Raw genomic sequence first — 19,469 nt, forward strand, 5'->3', positions numbered from 1 at the left:
TTGTTTCTTTCAGGTCGGCCATCACCATATTTCCTCAGAGGACAGATGGCAAACATGACTTTCGAGTGTGGAACGCTCAGCTGATTCGTTATGCCGGCTACAAACAGCCTGACGGACAGATCCTGGGAGACCCTGCTAATGTCGAATTTACTGAGGTACACAGGAGGAATAGTATTTATTTTGCCCGTGCGGTACTGCAACATTAACAGTAGCTTTGGAAGCCATGTCCTATTTGCTTCCAAACCAAATTTTGGTCTTTCGTTCGCTAGATCTGCATGCAGCTGGGGTGGAAAGCGCCGAAGGGTCGTTTTGATGTTTTGCCCCTTCTGCTGCAAGCCAACGGAAACGACCCTGAGCTGTTTGAGATCCCCGAAGACCTCATCCTGGAAGTGCCGATCACACACCCAAAGTGAGTTGTGGCTTCCCTCTTAAACTGAATAGCTGTGTTTTGCATGCTTATCTGTTGCTATGCCTTTTTTGGTAACCATGGGGCTTGTTAGAAATTTCAAGTTTTTTTTTTTTTTTTTTTCAGATTTACGTGTTAAGTTTACTTTTTATAAAACATTTTTTAGTTTGGTAGCTGCTGCACAAAAAACCCAAAAACAAACCATTGAACCTTAAGTGAATAGCATTACTGCGATACATATATACACAGAGCTATCAATGCATTACTACACGCCGCAGAGAGTATTTCAGAATCCCTTGACATGCTGAGCTCCCTGCCAGACTCCCACACAATTGGCATCTCTTGCTCCATACCCTGCATCAACTGGCCCTTAGCTCTGGCAGCAGCTTGGCACAGGCTGCGACCACCAACAGTGTCTCATCATTACACGAGATTAGACCCAGCTCTGAAAACAATACACTGAAAGCAATGTTATCAGTCCCCCTAGAGGGTGCAAGAAGGGATTCGCTGGAGTTAGATTGAGGTCCTGCCTGCTTGGTCCCGCAATAAAAAGCTTTTAAGGGGGTTTTATGTGTGGTAATGTTTGTTCTGGCAGCACTCCTTCTTTATGATATGTGTCTCAGGGGTAATTACCTGTGCTCCTAGTGATTGTGCATATTGCTAATGTTGGACATTTACCTGACCTCAGTGGGGAAACATAATGAACGGAGTTATCTGCAATAGCTCTGTCCCTTAGCCATCATTCTCCTGTTTGCTCCACCCAGGTATGAGTGGTTTAAAGATCTGAACCTGAAGTGGTATGGCCTCCCGGCAGTCGCCAACATGCTTTTGGAGATTGGTGGCCTGGAGTTCACTGGCTGCCCATTCAGTGGCTGGTACATGGGCACAGAGATTGGTGTGAGAGACTTCTGTGACAGCTCACGCTACAACATTCTGGAGGTAGTGCACTGTGCCAAAAATAATGCAGTCATACTCCATTCAAAAAAAGGGGGGGGGTTATTAATTGTAGGCACAGATTGACTGAAGCCTTGTGCAGAGAGGAGCATGTGTTGTGTCACCAGATGACCCAATCAGAAAGCTATTCTACGTCTCGCTGTGCATGCTGAGGAGTAACCTAATGGACAGCATTTTTCAAGGAATAAAGCGTCTCTGTGCTTTGTTGCAAACTCTCCTAAAGTTAATATACTTTTGAAAGTTTCACATTATGCCAAAATATGCATTTATGTATGAACATACTCTGTTACAGTAAGCACCCATATTCCCAAATTCTTTGAGAGAACATTTAATGCTTTATGTGGTACATAATTAGGCTTTTAAAGCTGAAGGCTAGTGCATGGACCATATTCAGACATGTGAAAGAGGTTTTCCCATCCCACAATGTCAGCTATACAACACAGTGGTGGCATTATGAGGAGTGCTTGAGGACGCATGGGTTCCAGCTTCAGTGGATTTGTCTTACAGTGGAACTATGGAAATCCTGTCGCACACATAATTGGCCACTACTACAAAAATTTGACATTCAGGTTCCTATAAACAAATTTCCACTTTAAATGTTAGATGTAAATCAGGAAACAAACTGCCAGCACAAAGGCTTTGATATTAAAACAGCCACTTAAAAACATTTCCTACATTTTCTGTCTCTACTGTGTAGGAAGTCGCTAACAGGATGGCTTTAGACACCAGGAAGACGTCCTCCCTTTGGAAAGACCAGGCGCTGGTAGAGATCAACATTGCTGTTCTGTACAGCTTCCAGGTAGGCTCATCTTTACATATGTCATTCCAACGCAACCCTCCCCTTTTTAATTTTTATAAAATGTATTTTTTATCTGGGCTCGGGACCGGCACCAAGGCTGCCCTTGGTGGCTGGGTGGGGCCACACCTGGTGGGGTGGGATTCGATCTCGCAGCCTTCTGTATCCCAACCCTACCACTGACTCGCCAGGCCCTGTAACAGATATGTCATTCATTGATCCAAAATGTACAGATCATGTAATCTTAATGTTAGTTTAAAATCCCAAGTGGGTACAAAGCATTGAGAGTTGGTCAACACTTACAAGACATAATTTGTTTTTGTTCATTTAACTTTGTTCTTTTTGCTGCCAATTGCAACTGCAATTCATCTGATATCTCTGATCAGTTAAGCGGCACCAGAAAAAACTCTGGAGTTAGTCAGAGCCAAAATGCAAAAAAAGCCTTTCTTAAGATTTGCTGTATCTTATAACTTGGTTGCAGTGCACATGGGACATTGCTACCACATATTGGTGCTATAGTCTTGAAATGCAGAGTTGAACAATTTTCTTTTTCTTTTTTTTTTTTTTTAACCAACATTTTGACCACAGCTAGTCTTCTTCTAGGCAAGTAGCAGACAAGTAAAATGTAAAATATCTTCCTTTTACATACTTGGATTTTACAGCAATTTATCATGTACAAAGTAAAGACAAGAAATACATACACATAATTTCATATTACTATCTATCTATCTTAAAAAGAAATCATAAAGAATATTCATTTCATATTGTACCTGCCAGTATACAAAAATGACACACTTTTCTGATTGTGTTCTGATTCTGATTGTGCTACCTGTTATTAGTCATGCAAAGTGACCATAGTAGACCATCACTCAGCCACAGAGTCTTTCATGAAGCACATGGAGAATGAGTATCGTGTGCGAGGAGGTTGTCCTGGAGACTGGGTATGGATTGTCCCTCCCATGTCAGGAAGTATCACACCAGTTTTCCACCAGGAAATGCTCAACTACCGTCTCACTCCTTCCTTTGAGTACCAGGTGAGAGGAGTAGCCGAAACTGGGAATCTTATTTTATGAGCTGTAAAAAATACTGGGACATCAAATGCCTATAGTTCTTTACAGCTTCTTACAACTTCACCTTTTCCACTAGGATAAATGAACCATTAAACAACCAGGGATTCTATCACCACTTAGATTAGCTTCAGTAGACAGAAATCCAGTTTGCTGGATTTCGTGTTTTTGGCAAAGGGCATTGCTACACTTATGGACATATACTCATGTTTGCAATATGGTTGGCTGCCAAGCTATATTAAGGAAGCTAAATTAAGCTGGAAATCATCCCCTGGAGTTCAAGTATATGACGAGGCATGTTGAAGGGTAGTGTTCTATATACAGCAAAAGATGAATCAAAACTACATTGTATGAAGCATCTCCTGGAAAACAATATCTCACATAGCATCTCTGTGTCTTGGACAATCTTTGAACTCGGTTTCCTATTTTTTTTTTTTTTTTTTTATATGCAATAGCCTGATCCTTGGAATATCCATGTATGGAAAGGTGTCAATGGAACGCCCACTAAAAAAAGAGCAATCGGATTCAAGAAGCTTGCCAAGTAAGTGTGAACTCATGCAACCATATTAGACCATGAAAATAAACCATACACAACAAAAAAATCAAGAAATTTAAATTTCTTGATTTATTATCAGGACAAGGGCTTTACATTTCAAGGATGATATGCTGTAGGATGTGTGCGTACAGTATGATCATCTAGGGGCCAAAGAAAGTATTCACTTTCCTGACAAAAGTTGGGTACATTGGAAGGAAGCTGGTTTACTCAGGGGTGAAATTCATCCAATCAACCCCTCTGGGAGTAATCAGAGCTGTTTTGTCTGTGTATGCATGCACTTGCATGTGTGTATGTTCTGCTACGAATATAATTGCCTCGAGGATATGACAAGCTAGGTAATCACAATTGTCTTCCCTCCGCTACCTTGACATAATGTCAGCTGCCTGCTGAAGTGAACCACACTACCCTAGAATGCTAATTTTGACACCTCAATAACAAAATGCTTTATCAGATGTATCGGAACGAAGAAGTGTGTGTCCTCAAATCACTAGTGCTTGGATGATTCATTTGCTTGTCTTGTAAATTTCTTACGCTCACTGTTTCTCACTCACCTTTGCAGGGCTGTGAAGTTTTCCGCCAAGCTCATGGGCCAAGCCATGGCCAAGAGGGTGAAAGCCACCATACTGTTTGCCACAGAGACAGGCAAATCACAAGATTATGCCAAAACTCTCTGTGAAATCTTCAAGCATGCATTTGATGCTAAGGTACGCTTGCTCCCACCTTGCATCATGTTATCGGAAATTTGAACAAGACATGTGTCAGTGTACCAGCGTCTAATTGAAAAATGAGGGTTTCAAAGGCATTACTTCTATATTTTATATATGTATATCCCCTTCTCTTTCTCGCTGGCTCATGAAGACAAGCCGATGCTGGCAGAGCATAGGCAATGAGAGGGTAGAAGAAAAAGTGTGTCTTTTGTCATAATTTCTTCTGCTCTCATGCAGTGAAGTGCCCCCGGTTGGAGGCAAGATTTAGCTACCGAAGCATTGAGCAGCGCAATAGTTAAAGACAAGACCCCGAAGTTCCCCTGGCAGGGCAAATCAGTTTCAGAGAGAGGAGAGAGAGAGAGGAAAAAAGCTAAACATGCTGCTCTTCAATCTTTCCCCCAAGTCAAATCTTATTTTCCTTTCCTTTTTTTTTTTCCCCCGCAATGCGATCAATCATACAAGAGAATCATGCATGCAAGTGTGTGTGGACGTGTGTGTCACTGAGAGTGGGTGTGTTGAGACCAAACATGGGACAGATGCAAACGCCTGGCGAAGATCTTTGCCGCCGTGGGGCCGCAGCCTGTTTTCTCTTCACATCTTTGCTTCCGTGATTGTTTTGTGTGCATGTGTATACAAGTCCAGCCTGTTATGGAGAAACACCATCATGCCGAGTGGTATGCATCATGGACGCTTGTTGTGTGGCAACAGCATATTATCATCTCGTTAGAGGCGAGGACAGAGTGGTCAATACAACCTCCTCCTCTGCCAGCGGCACTGTGTTGAGCCCTAATTTACATGCTCAAGTTATCTGTCGTTTTGAGTTTGTGTCCAACAGGCGATAGTGAGATAGGGACCACACCGAGTAACTGTAGGCTAAGAATACCTTGGCTTAATCCTCTTTTGTCTGCAGGTCATGTCAATGGATGAATATGATGTTGTGGACCTGGAGCATGAAACGCTGGTGTTAGCAGTGACCAGCACATTTGGCAATGGTGATCCGCCTGAAAATGGAGAGGTGTGTGTGTGTATATATATATATATATATATATATAATATATATATATATATATATATATATATATGTGTCTGTGTAACTATTCTAACTGAGCACAGGACAGTTATGCAGATGAATAAAAAAAACCTGTCTGTTGCTGTAGAAATTTGGAGCTGCTTTAATGGAGATGCGTCATCCAACATCCAACATGGAAGATAGAAAGTACGTTTTTTTTCTTTCAGTAGACTTTACTGCCTTTGTCGTTTGAGTTACACATTTGTCCTTCGTGTCCAGGAGCTACAAGATCCGTTTCAACAGTGTTTCCTCCTACTCTGACACTCGCAAGTCCTCCAGCGATGAGCCAGAAACCAGGATCAACTTCGAAAGCACTGGACCTCTTGCTAATGTCAGGTAAACAAAACCGAATCCAGATCGAATCAAACGCACAAGAGTTTGTGTGGGTTTGGTTTTTTTTTTTTTTGTTTTGTTATGTCTTAATTGAAAATAAATTATTGGATGCTTTGCAAGTGACAAGGCGTATAGTGATCAAGGAAAGCAAATGGTCATGTTGACAGAATCAACATGCAGTTAGAACCTTCTGTTATTATACTCATTAAAATGCCACTGAAACGATATATCAAACTATACTAACAAAAGAATTTAACAAAACTTAAACCTAGGTTTAACAAAGATGTATAGGCTGGACGTCACAAGTAATGTTAAAATAATCAATTGAATATATAGTGAACACATTCAGGTTGCCAGTTAGGTAGAAGAATGTCATTATTTGTAGGTGTCCAGCCTTTTGTTAGACTTTTGGGATGCGAAGGAAATAGAGTATTCAATATAAATGGCATTGTTTTGAAAAACAGATCATACTTGTCTTCCATTTGGAAACAGTTATTGACAAAATTCTTGGCAGTGTTTGCAGCAGGACAACTCTTCATAAATACGTCAGCAGTATCCAAGTGTTTGGAGCTTTCAGAGCGAGACAAAAGGGAAAGTTTCGAATGTGGGCTTGGTGGTGGTTTGCGGATGTGCATGTTTGTGTTTTTCATTCTTCAAGTCTACCTGCTTTTCTATCTCGGTCTCTTTCATTGTGCGTGTATGTCTCCGTTTAGGTTCTCAGTGTTTGGCCTTGGCTCCAGGGCCTACCCACACTTCTGCGCCTTTGCCCACGCTGTGGACACGCTGTTTGAAGAGCTCGGGGGGGAACGCATCCTACGCATGGGAGAAGGAGATGAGCTGTGTGGCCAAGAGGAGTCATTCAGAACCTGGGCCAAGAAGGTTTTTAAGGTCGGTTTATTGGGCTAAGACCCTACGGGCTTTGTTTTGTTCATCTTGTTGATCATAAGGACATGATGTGCTTGCAACGGGTACAGCATGCACAGCCTTACGAGCTTTAGCATTTCCATCTTGGTTACTTGGTAAGTTTTAATATTTTCCCTCTTGTTTTCTGTGCAACTGCAACAACATGAATTAAATTAGAAAAGCCCTCTCATCAATTTTTAAATAACCCTACTTGTCAAGGTAGCAATTTGAAGGTATATGACCTTGAGTGCACGAGATCAATTTTCACATCCTTCAACTGATGCGGTAGGTGTGAAGGAACACTTTAAATAATGACTCCCCCTCTCTTATGGTCATGCTGTTACATGTCAAGGCTGCCTGTGACGTGTTCTGTGTTGGGGATGATGTGAACATTGAGAAGGCCAACGACTCCTTGATCAGCAATGACCGCAGCTGGAAGAAGAGCAAGTTCCGCTTAACTTATACAGCCGAGGCCCCGGCCCTCACAGAAGGTAAATAATTATCCTGTGAGAACTAGAACTCTCAAAGGTGTCTTGATATTAAAAGGTAAATACTGTGAGCGGTAATGAGAACAAAATGAGTTAAATATCAGCGGAGGGATGGTAGGGTCACTTTCCAGTGACTCAGACATTACATCACCTGCAGATGAAATTTGTGCCTCTGTTGTGGATGTAATATAGCACTAAAACCTTTTTAGGGTTCTGAGTGCATGATGCATACATTACCCTGGTAGATTATAACAATTTAAAGACCATAAAAGATTGTGGAGGTGATCTTACTCGAATCTGACGCTCCTGACACTCCCGCAAACTTAGCCGATGACAGATCAATTGTACATACAACTTTAAGCACAGTAATCTCACAAGCACGTTCACTAGCAGTTTCATCGAACAAGTTTCTCAAAGTATGTCAGAACTCACAGAGCTCGGTAAGAAACCGTGTGCCTCTACAGCTACACACAGAACCTTTTTCTTCTACCTTGTTGCGGTCCACACCTCCGTGTAGTCAGTTCCTCTGCTCCAGCTACCGTGACACGTCAGTAGCTGAGCTGAACTCCATCTCTCTTTAACAAACCATTAGCGTTGCATTGTTTCCTTGACCACTGGTCAACAATCTTAAAAGGTAAACTACAAAGGCAAACTATCAAAGCCATATGATGTCACTAATGACGTCATCAGTACGCAGACACTTATCACAAACACACATTGCACATTACACAATTACAATACATACAAACACTGTATTAAATTGTATTGCATTACAGTATGTTCCCGTTATTTATCTTGTCCTCATTTGTTGTGCGGTTTACATTTCGGAAGGAAAGAAATCTGGAAGCTACATTAACATTTCTGCATGTTAAGCGTGAAGCAATTGACAAGAGGCACTAAGCTCATTATAAAGCCTTATTGAGAGGGGAACTTATTTATGCCAGTGGGGGATCAGTAGGTTAACATAGTGACCTTTTACTCAAAGGTAATAGACAAAAACTATTAGTTGAGGCCATATGATCCAATGTGTTTTCAGTTTTATTTCTACACTACAATGTGATTTATTGACATCACATTGTGAAAGTAACATTCTACAACAGGATTTGTACTATTAGGCATTTCAAGAATTGTACATGGTAAACCCCAGAAACCTCCTTACACCATGTGGTTATATTCTTTTATTATTTTGTGATTTGCACCTGATTTAATTCAGGTAAATACATTGGATGGATGTGCACTAGTGCATGTTTCCTGATGCCTTCAGATGGAGAAATGTTTCATACAAAAAAATCGTGTCAATCAATCGGATCAATGTATAAATCAACAGGGACTGCTCTGGTAGAGTTCTCAGTGCAGTATTCAGAAGCATTCAGAAATCCCCATATAAAGTCACATTTTACCGTAATACAAAGGGGCTATACGTCTAAAAAGAAATCTGCACTCTGGGGCTTTTGCGCTTTGCATGCTGTGTGTGCTCGTTTGCGATAAATGCAGATGCCAGCAAGCAAGTTAAACTCAGTTCCAGCAAACTGTGAGAACTGCTGGTGTGCAAGGAAAAGTCCTGATACGTCAAATGTAGAAGCCCCGGTACTGAACAAAACCAGCCCAACCAATTCAAGCGCTGAATGCGGTTTATTTCCAGTCTCCTGGTTCTAACTCTGTAATTGCTGGTACTGATTTCTCATATAACAAAACAGAAAACAAATGAAGTTATTACACACCAAATGTTGAACTATACCTTTCAATAAATACAAAATATATAGCTAACATATTATTTTGGTGTGTATGTGAGAAAATTTTTTTCTGTCGGCCAACAGCATTGTACACTGTTCACAAGAAGAAGGTTTATGCAGCAAAGATGCTGGAATCTCAAAACTTGCAAAGTTCCAAATCCAAGTAAGTAATGACATTTTCACAGGTAGAAGATAATTCATATGCTTACTTAATCAGTCAAACACATACTGAAGATGGTGCAGCATTGTTCTCTAAATCTCTGATCTCCTTTAAAGTCGCTCCACCGTATTTGTGCGGCTCCACACAAACAACCACGACAGCCTGAGCTACCAGCCCGGTGACCATCTGGGCATCTTCCCTGGCAACTATGAGGACCTAGTGACAGCTCTCATAGATAAACTGGAGGATGCTCCACCTGTCAATCAAATAGTCAAAGTGGAGTTCCTAGAGGAGAGGAACACTGCCCTAGGTGAGTGATGCTATTAACAGCGTCATGCAACTTCCGCTACTTTGCAGTCAGGGGGGTGGCAGTTTAAAATCTGGGCCGGGTGTCAAAATCAAAACATGAAAAAGGAACCGTCTCTCTTGGCTGTGCAGACACCAAAAAGTCACACTTTAGAGAGGTATCTGTGCCCAGAAAATCTTCAGTGAAGCTGCATATTGGCAAACAGTTGTAGTGACTCCGGGTGACTTAAGTGTGATTTTCAACATGAAGCAAGGTGTTTGTTAAAAACCGTGTGTGTTCTTAATCATAATGTGCCTTGACGAATTAAACCATTTTGGCAGTGGCTTTTTAAACTTCCTGCCATCCTCTGCAAAATGCTTTTCTCTTGCTTCTTACAACTACCATTTAAGACGAGCTTCCTCTTTGTTTTAGTGCCACTGCTGATATGAAAATGAAACAATGCAGGTTTCCAATTCATCTTTCCACGCAGGTGTTATCAGTAACTGGACAAATGAGACCCGTATCCCTCCCTGCACCATCTACCAGGCCTTCCAGTACTTCCTGGACATCACTACTCCACCAAGCCCTGTGCTGCTGCAGCAGTTTGCTGCTCTGGCAACTAATGACAAACAGAAAAAGAAACTAGAGATTCTCAGTAAGGTAAATTCACTTAGTCTTTGGCCTTAGCATTAACTCTGACCTTAGCATGTGTGAGGCCAGATTCATAAGGGATATGATTAATGTGTGTAGGCTATATAATACAATCAGTTTTTAATTTCTTTAAATTTAAAAGCTGAATACATGCAAACTTATTATTTGAATGCTTATAAAGCGTAGATCTACATTAAGTCACCATGTGTTTAGGGCTGAAGGTTAACCAACAAATTCCTGAGGTTTGCAGTCAAAATATGAGAGAGAGTCTCCTGTGCCTGAAAGCTGATTTGATGCACTTTGCACTGATGGAACTACGTACAGTAGGAGTAAGCTGGCTCCAAATTAAAGCCGTTGATCGTTCTAACCCAGAGCCCTCCCCTTTGCAGTGCTTCCCACAATTCACTCTCCATTTTTGTCAATGTGTGGAAAAGGCTGGCTGGGGCCAAGCAGTGACTCATATGCTCATACATCGAATAATTGTCACCAAAGCAAAAGGAAAAGACGGAAGGCTTCTGAATTCAGAAAAAGAAACTGTACAGTAAAATCAGCACAGCACATTGATCTTATTTTTATATGAAGTGGATCTTCGGTGAAATTTAAGACTGAAGCGTATCTCAGACTTTACTAAATCCTAGTTTGTATGAGCATGTATGGAGGAGTTGATAACCAGTTTGTTAAAAGTATCTCAAACTATCACCAGCCCCATCTGTGTATCAAGGTTGAAAACCCCGAGTCCTAAAGTCTGTTGCTGTTAACATTTTGCTAATTGTACACTTCAAACAGTGCTTCTGGCTTACCGGGGTTCTAAATGGGTGCTGTGTCGCTCATTATCAGCTTTAGAACAAAGGAAAAGTTGGGAACATATCAAAGATTTTTAGCCTGCTAGCAGCTCTCTAAATTCATCACATCCAAATGTCAGTGATGACACACAGAAACAGTTGGGCAGTGAATGGTGAACGGCTCTGCTTGTGGCTGCCTCCTGCTCTCAAGTCAGAAATGTTTACAGATCTAAAAGAGGAAAGCATCCTTTTTTTTTTTTTTTTTTTTGGTTTGTTTTGTTCTCTTTGTGTGGTGCTTAATTAATTTATTCATAAGCTCAACAACGTTAAGCTAGACATTAAATGTAGTAAATATACCTAATATAAAAACTATTAATCTTTCTCCTTAACATCAAAGGGCTTGCAGGAGTATGAGGAGTGGAAGTGGTACAACAATCCAACACTGGTGGAGGTTCTTGAGGAGTTCCCCTCCATCCAGATGCCCTCCACTCTGCTGCTCACCCAGCTGCCCCTCCTGCAGCCTCGTTACTACTCTATCAGCTCCTCTCCAGACCTCCACCCAGGAGAGATCCATCTCACCGTTGCGGTCGTCTCTTACCGTGCCAGAGGTAAGGACCTGTTCGTTATCTGGGAGTCTTTTTCAGTTCAAGAACTAGCCAAGCTGTGTATTAGCCAAGGTGTCTCCAAGGATTTCGGTGTGTGTGTAGGTGTAGCTGGAAGGTTTTTGTGTGTGTGTTTTTCTGCTAACTGGAAAAATAAACTTTAGTGCTTCCATTATGCTTCTGAGTGTTTCTGCTCATTTCTGTCTGCCATTTTGTATTACCATTTTCATGACATTTCAGTAAAAATGTGAAATAAACTTAATAACACTCTTTCGTCTCTAGAAAAAAGCAAAAGGCAGTAAATTATTGCTCAAAAAAGGATCTATACTATATATGTTATGCTCTGGCTCAGTTTCTGTCATGGATAAAAGTGCCGTGGTTCTTTCAAGGTTGCAAAGACTCCAAATGTTAAATGCCTTAGCCTGTCTGAAAACTCTCAGATGGCTTAAAGAAAATTGAGTGGAAGTTATCTTGGAAAGCCAGTCAGCTTTAAACAGCAACCAGACCACAAGCGTAATTACATTGAGCATAGATTTAGAAACACCTCAGGAAGATTTAGTATCTCTCCACAGATTCTATTTAGAGATATGGACGCGAAAATAAATGGGAGAAGAGAGCATAGGTACACCAATGTGGCAGCATATCAACAGCATTTCCTATTCGCGTTTCAATATCAGCATGAATTTTGGTGCACTCGTAATAACATGTTACTGTCATTGCATAAGCAACAGTTGAATTTGTCATTTCACTGTAGAGGGAGAGAGACAAATGGCCCTAGCCTTGGAAACCATGTTAGAACCACTCTTCTTCTGTTAGTTTGTGCACTTAAATGAGTGGGAGGCAGAGGGGGGAGAGAGAAAAAGGTAAAGTGCTTGCTTGGTAATCATCCCTTTTCAGATGGAGGAGGACCTATACACCATGGAGTGTGTTCGTCATGGCTCAACCGGATAGAAAAAGGCGAGATGGTGCCGTGTTTTGTCCGAGGGTAAATATGACATTGTTTTCCAAGGAAAAGTGTAACGTTATGGGAAATAATTTAATTGGCTTTCTTCTTGAGAGTTGGATGATGGGCCAAAGGTTTCCAGTGCTTGTACTAAGCTATGCTAACTCTTGGCAAGAAAGTAAACAAGCATATTTCTCCAAATATCATCCTAATTCTTTAAATGAGTTTCGTAAGGTCGGTTATTACTTTTTCCTTATTTATCTGGTTTTGATCTATTCTTTTTGTGATCATTTTAGTGCACCATCATTCCAACTTCCTAAAGACAACCAAGCGCCCTGTATCCTGGTGGGTCCAGGAACAGGTATCGCCCCATTCAGAAGCTTCTGGCAACAGAGACTATATGACCTTGAACATAAAGGTTGGTCTTCGTCACTTTGGCATAGAGGTAGCGGGTTTTCCTTCAATTTGAAGGCTGGTTTATATGCATATCAAGGATATTTTCCAGTGCTAGGGTCAGAGATTTAGATTGCGTAATACACATAAAAGAAGACTCCATTCAGAGCCAATAAATATTTCTGCGTGTCATCTTTAGACATTCAGCCTTGCCCCATGATCCTGGTGTTTGGTTGTCGGCAGTCTGAGATGGACCACATTTACAAGGAAGAGACCATCCAGGCCAGAAACAAGCAGGTGTTCAAGGAGCTCTACACGGCCTATTCCAGAGAACCTGGCAAACCAAAGGTACAAGCACTAAACTGTTCATAAATGCGCATGAGTCAGCTTGTCACAATTCTGTCGGGACTGCTGCGTGGGTTTAAAATAAAACCACTGAGTAGAGAAGGAGCTGAATAAAAAAAAACCTTTGTGGTTATTTTCTGGAGTACACTCATTCCAACTCACAGCATTTCAATGCATTTTCTTTTTACTGTACTTTATCAGGTAAAATTTGTATAATTTGGTCACCTGACCTTTATATGGGTGCTGCTTCTTTTTTTGTTCGAAATTATTCTTGTTTGCTTAGTTATGTTCCTGTTAGCAATCGTGTTTAATAACTGACTTTAAGAGAAGAACAGAATTTTTTTTTTTTTTCTTTAGTTGTGATGATCTCCGGACTCTTTTTCTTATCGTTTCCTTTGCTGCTTTTCTCACTCTTGACTTCTTCTTGCTCCCTCATCATTCCTCTTCTGCCTCTCTGTCAGAAATATGTACAGGATGTACTGCGCGAGCAGCTGTCAGAGATGGTGTACCAGTGCCTGAGGGACGAGGGTGGACACATCTATGTGTGCGGAGATGTTACAATGGCTGGAGATGTTCTCAAGACCGTCCAGCAAATCATCAAGCAGCAGGGCAGCATGAGCCTGGAGGATGCTGGGTTCTTTATCAGCAAGCTTCGGGTAAGGGAGAAGAAAGCAGCGTTGCATAACTCAAGGGTAACAAGGCCAAAACAAAAGATACGTCAAGCCCCTCTATCAGGACACTTAACGGTGTGTAGTCTGACGATGAAAAAACATTTTTTTTCAACAGACAGAAGCTATCATCTGTCTGCTGACAATTGTTACACACAAAATACAAAATAAATATTGTTACAGATCCGTCTATTCTGCATGTACCGTAATTCAAATAGGCAAAGACAGTTTAAAGCGAAATTCCTTGTAGGATTTATTGACAACTTCCTCCTCTTTCGTTTGGCTTTTATCAAATTGGTCCTGTTAAGATCGCTGTCAAAAGAATATCCTAAGCAACGCTCACACAGTCTCCCCTCCCCCACACCCTCTTTCTCCTGTTACCAGGATGAGAACCGCTATCATGAGGACATCTTTGGCGTCACCCTGCGCACCTATGAGGTCACCAACCGGCTTCGTTCAGAGTCCATTGCTTACATTGAGGAGAGCAAAAAGGACTCAGATGAGTAAGTACTTTCTGCCATTGGGTTTGGGGGGTAATGGCATTAAGTAAATGGTTAGGGGTTTACCAGAACCACTGATTAATCACTGAGGGGTCCTGAATATCAGTCAGTGTAAGTCAACTGGGCATTTTGATGAATCATCCTTTTGGGACTATAAATATCATCACAGTAACTCCTGGATTTTCCTGGGGTCTTTTACTTTGGTAATTTTGGAAGGAAGGAATTATTGGCCCTTAACTTTATATTTAGTTTGCTGCAGCTGATTTTGTAAGCAACATTTGTAAAGTATTCAAACAGCAATCTGGTTAGTTTGAGTTTGACTCTGTTCTCATTACAGGCCTTAATGCTCAAATTCATCTTTTAATGTTTACGGCTCATGTTTGTGACATGTGTCCAGTTCCAACATCCAATATAAAGGATGTCGTGGGCCTCAACTATCGCACCGCTACAAATTTAACTGAAATGTGAACCACGCCTGTGCAATAACAACAATGGACCTCTTTCACCAATATCTTCCCAAGTCTTTTCTTAGATTAGTCCTAAGAAATGTCTACAATCAGATTCATGATGTGGTCATAAACTTCAGGTATTGATTGCATCTGGTCTCTCATGAAAATGAATGTCATTGCAAGTTTAAAAACTAGTTGTAACACCCTGCCAGAGCCCATAAAGGGGTGTGAGACTGCAGGGCCATGTGCACAGGACACAGGACTCCCACACACAACTGAAAATCAAAACACTGAGACCAAAAGGGCCACGCAAGATCTAAAGACAGTAAAGGGCCGGCGCTCAATTGGCAGAAAGTTCTGAAGGAGCTATTGGCTGCAGGAAGTCAATAGAAATAAAGACGAGTCTGCTGTCTGACGGGAGTGGTCAGGACAGGTGTGCTCTATTCTTATTCCTAACTGAGGTACAAGGCATCTATGGTGGTGTTGTGCAATGGGAATTAAAGTGTTGTGGTAGTATGTGGATTTGATTACCTTTCAAATATACTTTAAAAAATATAAGTTACCATTTACCACTTCTGCTTCTCAGCTAAAAGGTTTGAATCCATCATCCAACTGCGGCCTTTCTGTGGGGAGTTCGCACGTTCGCACGTTCGCCCGTGCTTGCGTGGGTTTCCTCCGGATACTGCTTTACCTCCCACAGTACAAAGACATCTATGTTAGGTTAATTGGGGACTGTAAAATTTCCAATAGGTGTGAATCGTTGTCTGTCTGTGTTGGCCCTGAGATCGACTGGTGACCTGTCCAGGGCTGGGACGGGCCCCAAAAACCCCCTGACCCTAAACAGGATGAGTGGTTAAAGAGGACAACAGATTGATAAATGAGAAAAAATATTTTTGTATTTTAAGTCCTATAATATTATGATTTATATTATAAGATTGATAAAAACTGATCTGAGCAAAATCAGACCTGAGTCAATTTAGGGCAAAAGAAACATTTGAAACCACAGACTTAAAACGGTCCAGGTAACTAAAATGTTCATTCATTTCACGTACTTCTTCCCTCACAGGTTCATTGTTAGTCTGTCTTTTAGTAGATTTTAGGCGGCATGTCTAGTGTCTACACACACCACATAAACGAGGATCATTCCCTTGTCTTCTCTGTAACACCACTGATCTGTGTGGGATGCTATGATGTGTCTTCTTATTTATTCATCTTTTTTTTTTAACCACAGATCCTTCTTTTCCTCTCAGATTTACCATCTGTTAGGCTCATATTTTAGAAAAGTGCTTTGGCACAGCTCATTGAGATTTACGTATTTTAATCAGTGAGCAGCTCTGTCTCAGAAAGACCTTTGTGTAGGTCCAGTGGCAAACTGCAACCTGTAGTTGTTGGCGACACCGATGTGTTATCACCCTCAGTCTTAGATGAAAACAGAGTGGGTAACCAATAGAAACCCACGGAGAAGGGCCTTTAAACTAACTGGATTAGAGTGAAAGCGAGTGGCTCTGTTCCATTTCTGTTTTTGTTTCCGCTGTTATTTGTGCATATTCAAGATCAGACACTTCATATACCCTTGCAATGAGAGCAAAACAAGGGCCCTACATAGCCACTATGGCTCATTAAGCACCAACATAATGCATCACAGACGATTGTTCCTGTGCGGATTGTCACTCGAATTTCACATTTGGCCATCAAAGCCCCTGCTCGCTGGATGACTAATGACTGTAACATCTCTATTTCTATCTCTCTGTTCCTCTCTCTTCATGTCTGTCTGTCTTTATGACGCTCCTTCTGTCTTTCCGTTCGCAGGGTTTTCTGCTCGTAGGTCAACAAATCGGGGGGCTTTCTGACAACAGCCAGTCTGGAGGCCACAGCAACGCTGGTTGAAGAATACTGTGCCAATATTTTGTACTATATAAAAATGGGTTTCTTTCTTGTTTTTATACCACTCTGATGTTTCTGTTGGGCATGGCAATTTTGTCTGTAGCAAGTTGGAAATGTTCTGTTCTCTAAAGAATCTGTTTTGCTTGTTGATGATACTTCCAAAAATGATAAATTGATCATTTGATTCATAATGTGTGCACCTATTGTAATGACCTGCCTCATTGTGAATGCATGACCAAGACAAGAATATAATCAAGAAATATTATATACTCTGTGTTATTGTTACAGTAAAGAAAACAGAGGCTTTTATTGAGGTTATATTTGCAAGGAAATGTGTGGCATAACACTCACAGACATTTCTGAAGTATGAAACAAGTTGACTTTTTGTTTTGGAAAAGCATCAAGTCTGGTCAAACCTATTTGGGCTGTTTTTTTTTTTTGTTTTTTTTGTTCAAAGGCTGTTGTTCCAGACAAGTTAGAAAATTCGAAGATGTGCACGTGTGCAGACAGAAAAAAAGGAAAGCCAGATTTGTTGGGAACAAATTTGGCATGTTGACAGGTCACCCTGATTTGTGAAAACAGCAATTCTGTCAAAGCCTCGACAAACGTTATCCAGCTCTTCACTGGCAATCCATCACAATGCATCAGCCCCTGTGCCAGCTCTTTTAGTGGCCTGTCCATTCTCTCATAACATCATAATCTTGTGTCCCCAGCTGGTGCTTGGCCAACCCATAGCAGCTTCACAGGAATGTGGAGGGTAGTCACTCAAGAAAAAAGACGAACCTGTGTTCAAAACTATAGCTAATAAAAGCTCTGATTGGGGGGGAAAAAAAAGTATTGTTAGTGGTAGATAGTACTAATATGTTGACTATAATAAAAGAAAACTGATTTATGAATATTAAAGGAGTAATTAAGGTATTGTTTTGACATTCTGGGGAATTGGGAATTGTCTTTCTTGCAGAGAAAATGTTCATGTCTGTCTCCCATCAAGCTACAACCTAAAGTTGGTTAGCAAGTGCTCAGACTAAAAACAACAGTGTTTTACCAAAAGTAGAAGGGGTTGCGGTTATAAGGGTTTCACGTTGTTTCAGTTGTTGGTGAGACATGAACTATGAGGAAGTGTAGTTTGATAACCAGATCTGTGCATTAATTAATTAATCTGTGCCAAAAACCTTCTTGGCTAGAATCTCCCCCAACCAGGAAATATTCCAGCCACCTATTTGGCTACTAGTCCCCAGCTTCCTTTTTCCAGTCTTTATACACAAAACCCCTTTGTGGTAATGCAATTAGTGATTTTAGCTATGCTAACTGGCTTCTGGTCGAGCTTCATGCGTTGCCCAGATCCAACAGTACCTGACAGCTGGCTCAAGCTTTTAAAATTTGGATTAATAAGCATTATAGCTACTTCTCTGCCTCTTGCCTTACATTAACTCTCTGCGTCTGCCTGCATACACTTCACCAGTTTGTCTCTGCATGATTTTTCACGACCCTGTGGCTCATGTGCCACCCTTTCACTGTGACCTGACGCCTGCTCAGTAGCATCAGCATGCATGTCCGACTACGTGTGTGCCATGAGAATCCCAATAAGTGTGCGTATCTCTAGGAGCGTAAACATGCATGTGCTCAGGTGTCTGCTTTATTCTGCCTGTTGTCTGTTACCTTGTCACACGGATCAGATTTTAAACTGAGAATTAATTCAGCAGTAAGAAACGGAGAGCCTGCAAATTTGATCTTCCAGATGGTAACGGAAAACGGCCCATCTCTGCAGCTCAGACCTGCTGTCATAAGTTTTGGCGAAGTTCTGTTCATTCGGAGACGAGACGCAATCACACTGGCGCTGTGGTCATTTGCTGCTTTTCAAAGAGTCAGGGTTGTAATTTGAATACATTTGTGCGGGGGCCACATTGTTTGACCACCCATTCTGCAGTAACCTGTGTTCCCTTTCTTATATTTGATTCAAATTTAAAAAAAAACATAGCTATCAGCATGATTAATGGATTTCTGTGTGATTTTCAAATGCCTCTAATGACTGTCAATATGTTTGTTGTTTTTTTTTTTGTTTGTTTGTTTGTTTTTCTGATTCAAATATTTTTACTTGTTGGAGGAAATGGGCAATTCCCATTGTCCCCACTGTTGTCCATTCTGGATGAATGTCTCCTCTGTAACGTGTTTAAACAGATTTGGAATGAGAGCTGTCATTAAAATGTATGTGATGTGAAATGTGCAACAGAGAAACAATTGATACGAGAGATAGCTTCTATATATATATATACATATATATAGCTTATATATATATTCAAACAAAAGTATAAAATATAAAGAATACCACTTCAGACTTTTTTAAGAATGTATTTTGATTATGTAAATGAGCACTATGACTCTGCTTGATTGAAAAAGAACAAAAAAGGCCTGTTCTACTGTATATGGTGTCCTTCATATCTTTTAGGTATGGCGATTAAAACAGCAGCATTAAACAAATGCATGGCGATCTTCTGTCTCCTGTTCATATTCAAAAAGCTTTGTCTATTTACCAGCACTGTGTCAGTGAGACTGTTTTGTGAGGTTGTCCTGTGAGGTTCTCACAGGGCTTTGGACTGTAAAAAAATATTTTTGAGGGTTATCTTTTTCTGTGTTTGCATATCGCTGCTGCTATGAACAACTCTGATCTTATCAGCCTCTGCTATATATGACCTTTGTCGTGTAATTGATCGGGGATATTCCATTTTAATGCATCAACTGCAAGGACTTTGCATTTACTTACAAATAAAGAGAAACATTTACAGAATATGTCAAC

General features: G+C 40.9%; 1 protein-coding gene across 2 annotated transcripts in view; it reads left to right on the forward strand.

Annotated features, from left to right (window-relative positions):
* Window positions 1-19,460, forward strand: part of nos1 (nitric oxide synthase 1 (neuronal)) — a 40,126-nt gene extending 20,666 nt beyond the window's left edge. The window contains exons 8-29 of one of the 2 annotated variants that reach the window (XM_067522007.1): window positions 14-155; window positions 270-409; window positions 1,171-1,345; window positions 2,058-2,159; window positions 2,996-3,190; window positions 3,679-3,764; window positions 4,339-4,483; window positions 5,397-5,501; window positions 5,644-5,702; window positions 5,775-5,891; window positions 6,602-6,776; window positions 7,144-7,282; window positions 9,097-9,175; window positions 9,289-9,482; window positions 9,949-10,118; window positions 11,289-11,499; window positions 12,391-12,478; window positions 12,733-12,854; window positions 13,029-13,177; window positions 13,636-13,830; window positions 14,227-14,345; window positions 16,601-19,460. In XM_067522007.1, the coding sequence (XP_067378108.1) occupies window positions 14-155; window positions 270-409; window positions 1,171-1,345; window positions 2,058-2,159; window positions 2,996-3,190; window positions 3,679-3,764; window positions 4,339-4,483; window positions 5,397-5,501; window positions 5,644-5,702; window positions 5,775-5,891; window positions 6,602-6,776; window positions 7,144-7,282; window positions 9,097-9,175; window positions 9,289-9,482; window positions 9,949-10,118; window positions 11,289-11,499; window positions 12,391-12,478; window positions 12,733-12,854; window positions 13,029-13,177; window positions 13,636-13,830; window positions 14,227-14,345; window positions 16,601-16,616 (2,923 nt within the window). In that variant the 3' untranslated portion in view covers window positions 16,617-19,460. Of the gene's footprint in view, window positions 1-13; window positions 156-269; window positions 410-1,170; window positions 1,346-2,057; window positions 2,160-2,995; window positions 3,191-3,678; window positions 3,765-4,338; window positions 4,484-5,396; window positions 5,502-5,643; window positions 5,703-5,774; window positions 5,892-6,601; window positions 6,777-7,143; window positions 7,283-9,096; window positions 9,176-9,288; window positions 9,483-9,948; window positions 10,119-11,288; window positions 11,500-12,390; window positions 12,479-12,732; window positions 12,855-13,028; window positions 13,178-13,635; window positions 13,831-14,226; window positions 14,350-16,600 lie in introns of those variants that run through there. The other variant, XM_067522008.1, reaches the window with a different exon arrangement.
* Window positions 19,461-19,469: the final 9 nt, after the last annotated feature.

Source organism: Channa argus, chromosome 11, assembly GCF_033026475.1.
Source record: "Channa argus isolate prfri chromosome 11, Channa argus male v1.0, whole genome shotgun sequence".
Lineage (NCBI taxonomy): Eukaryota > Metazoa > Chordata > Actinopteri > Anabantiformes > Channidae > Channa > Channa argus.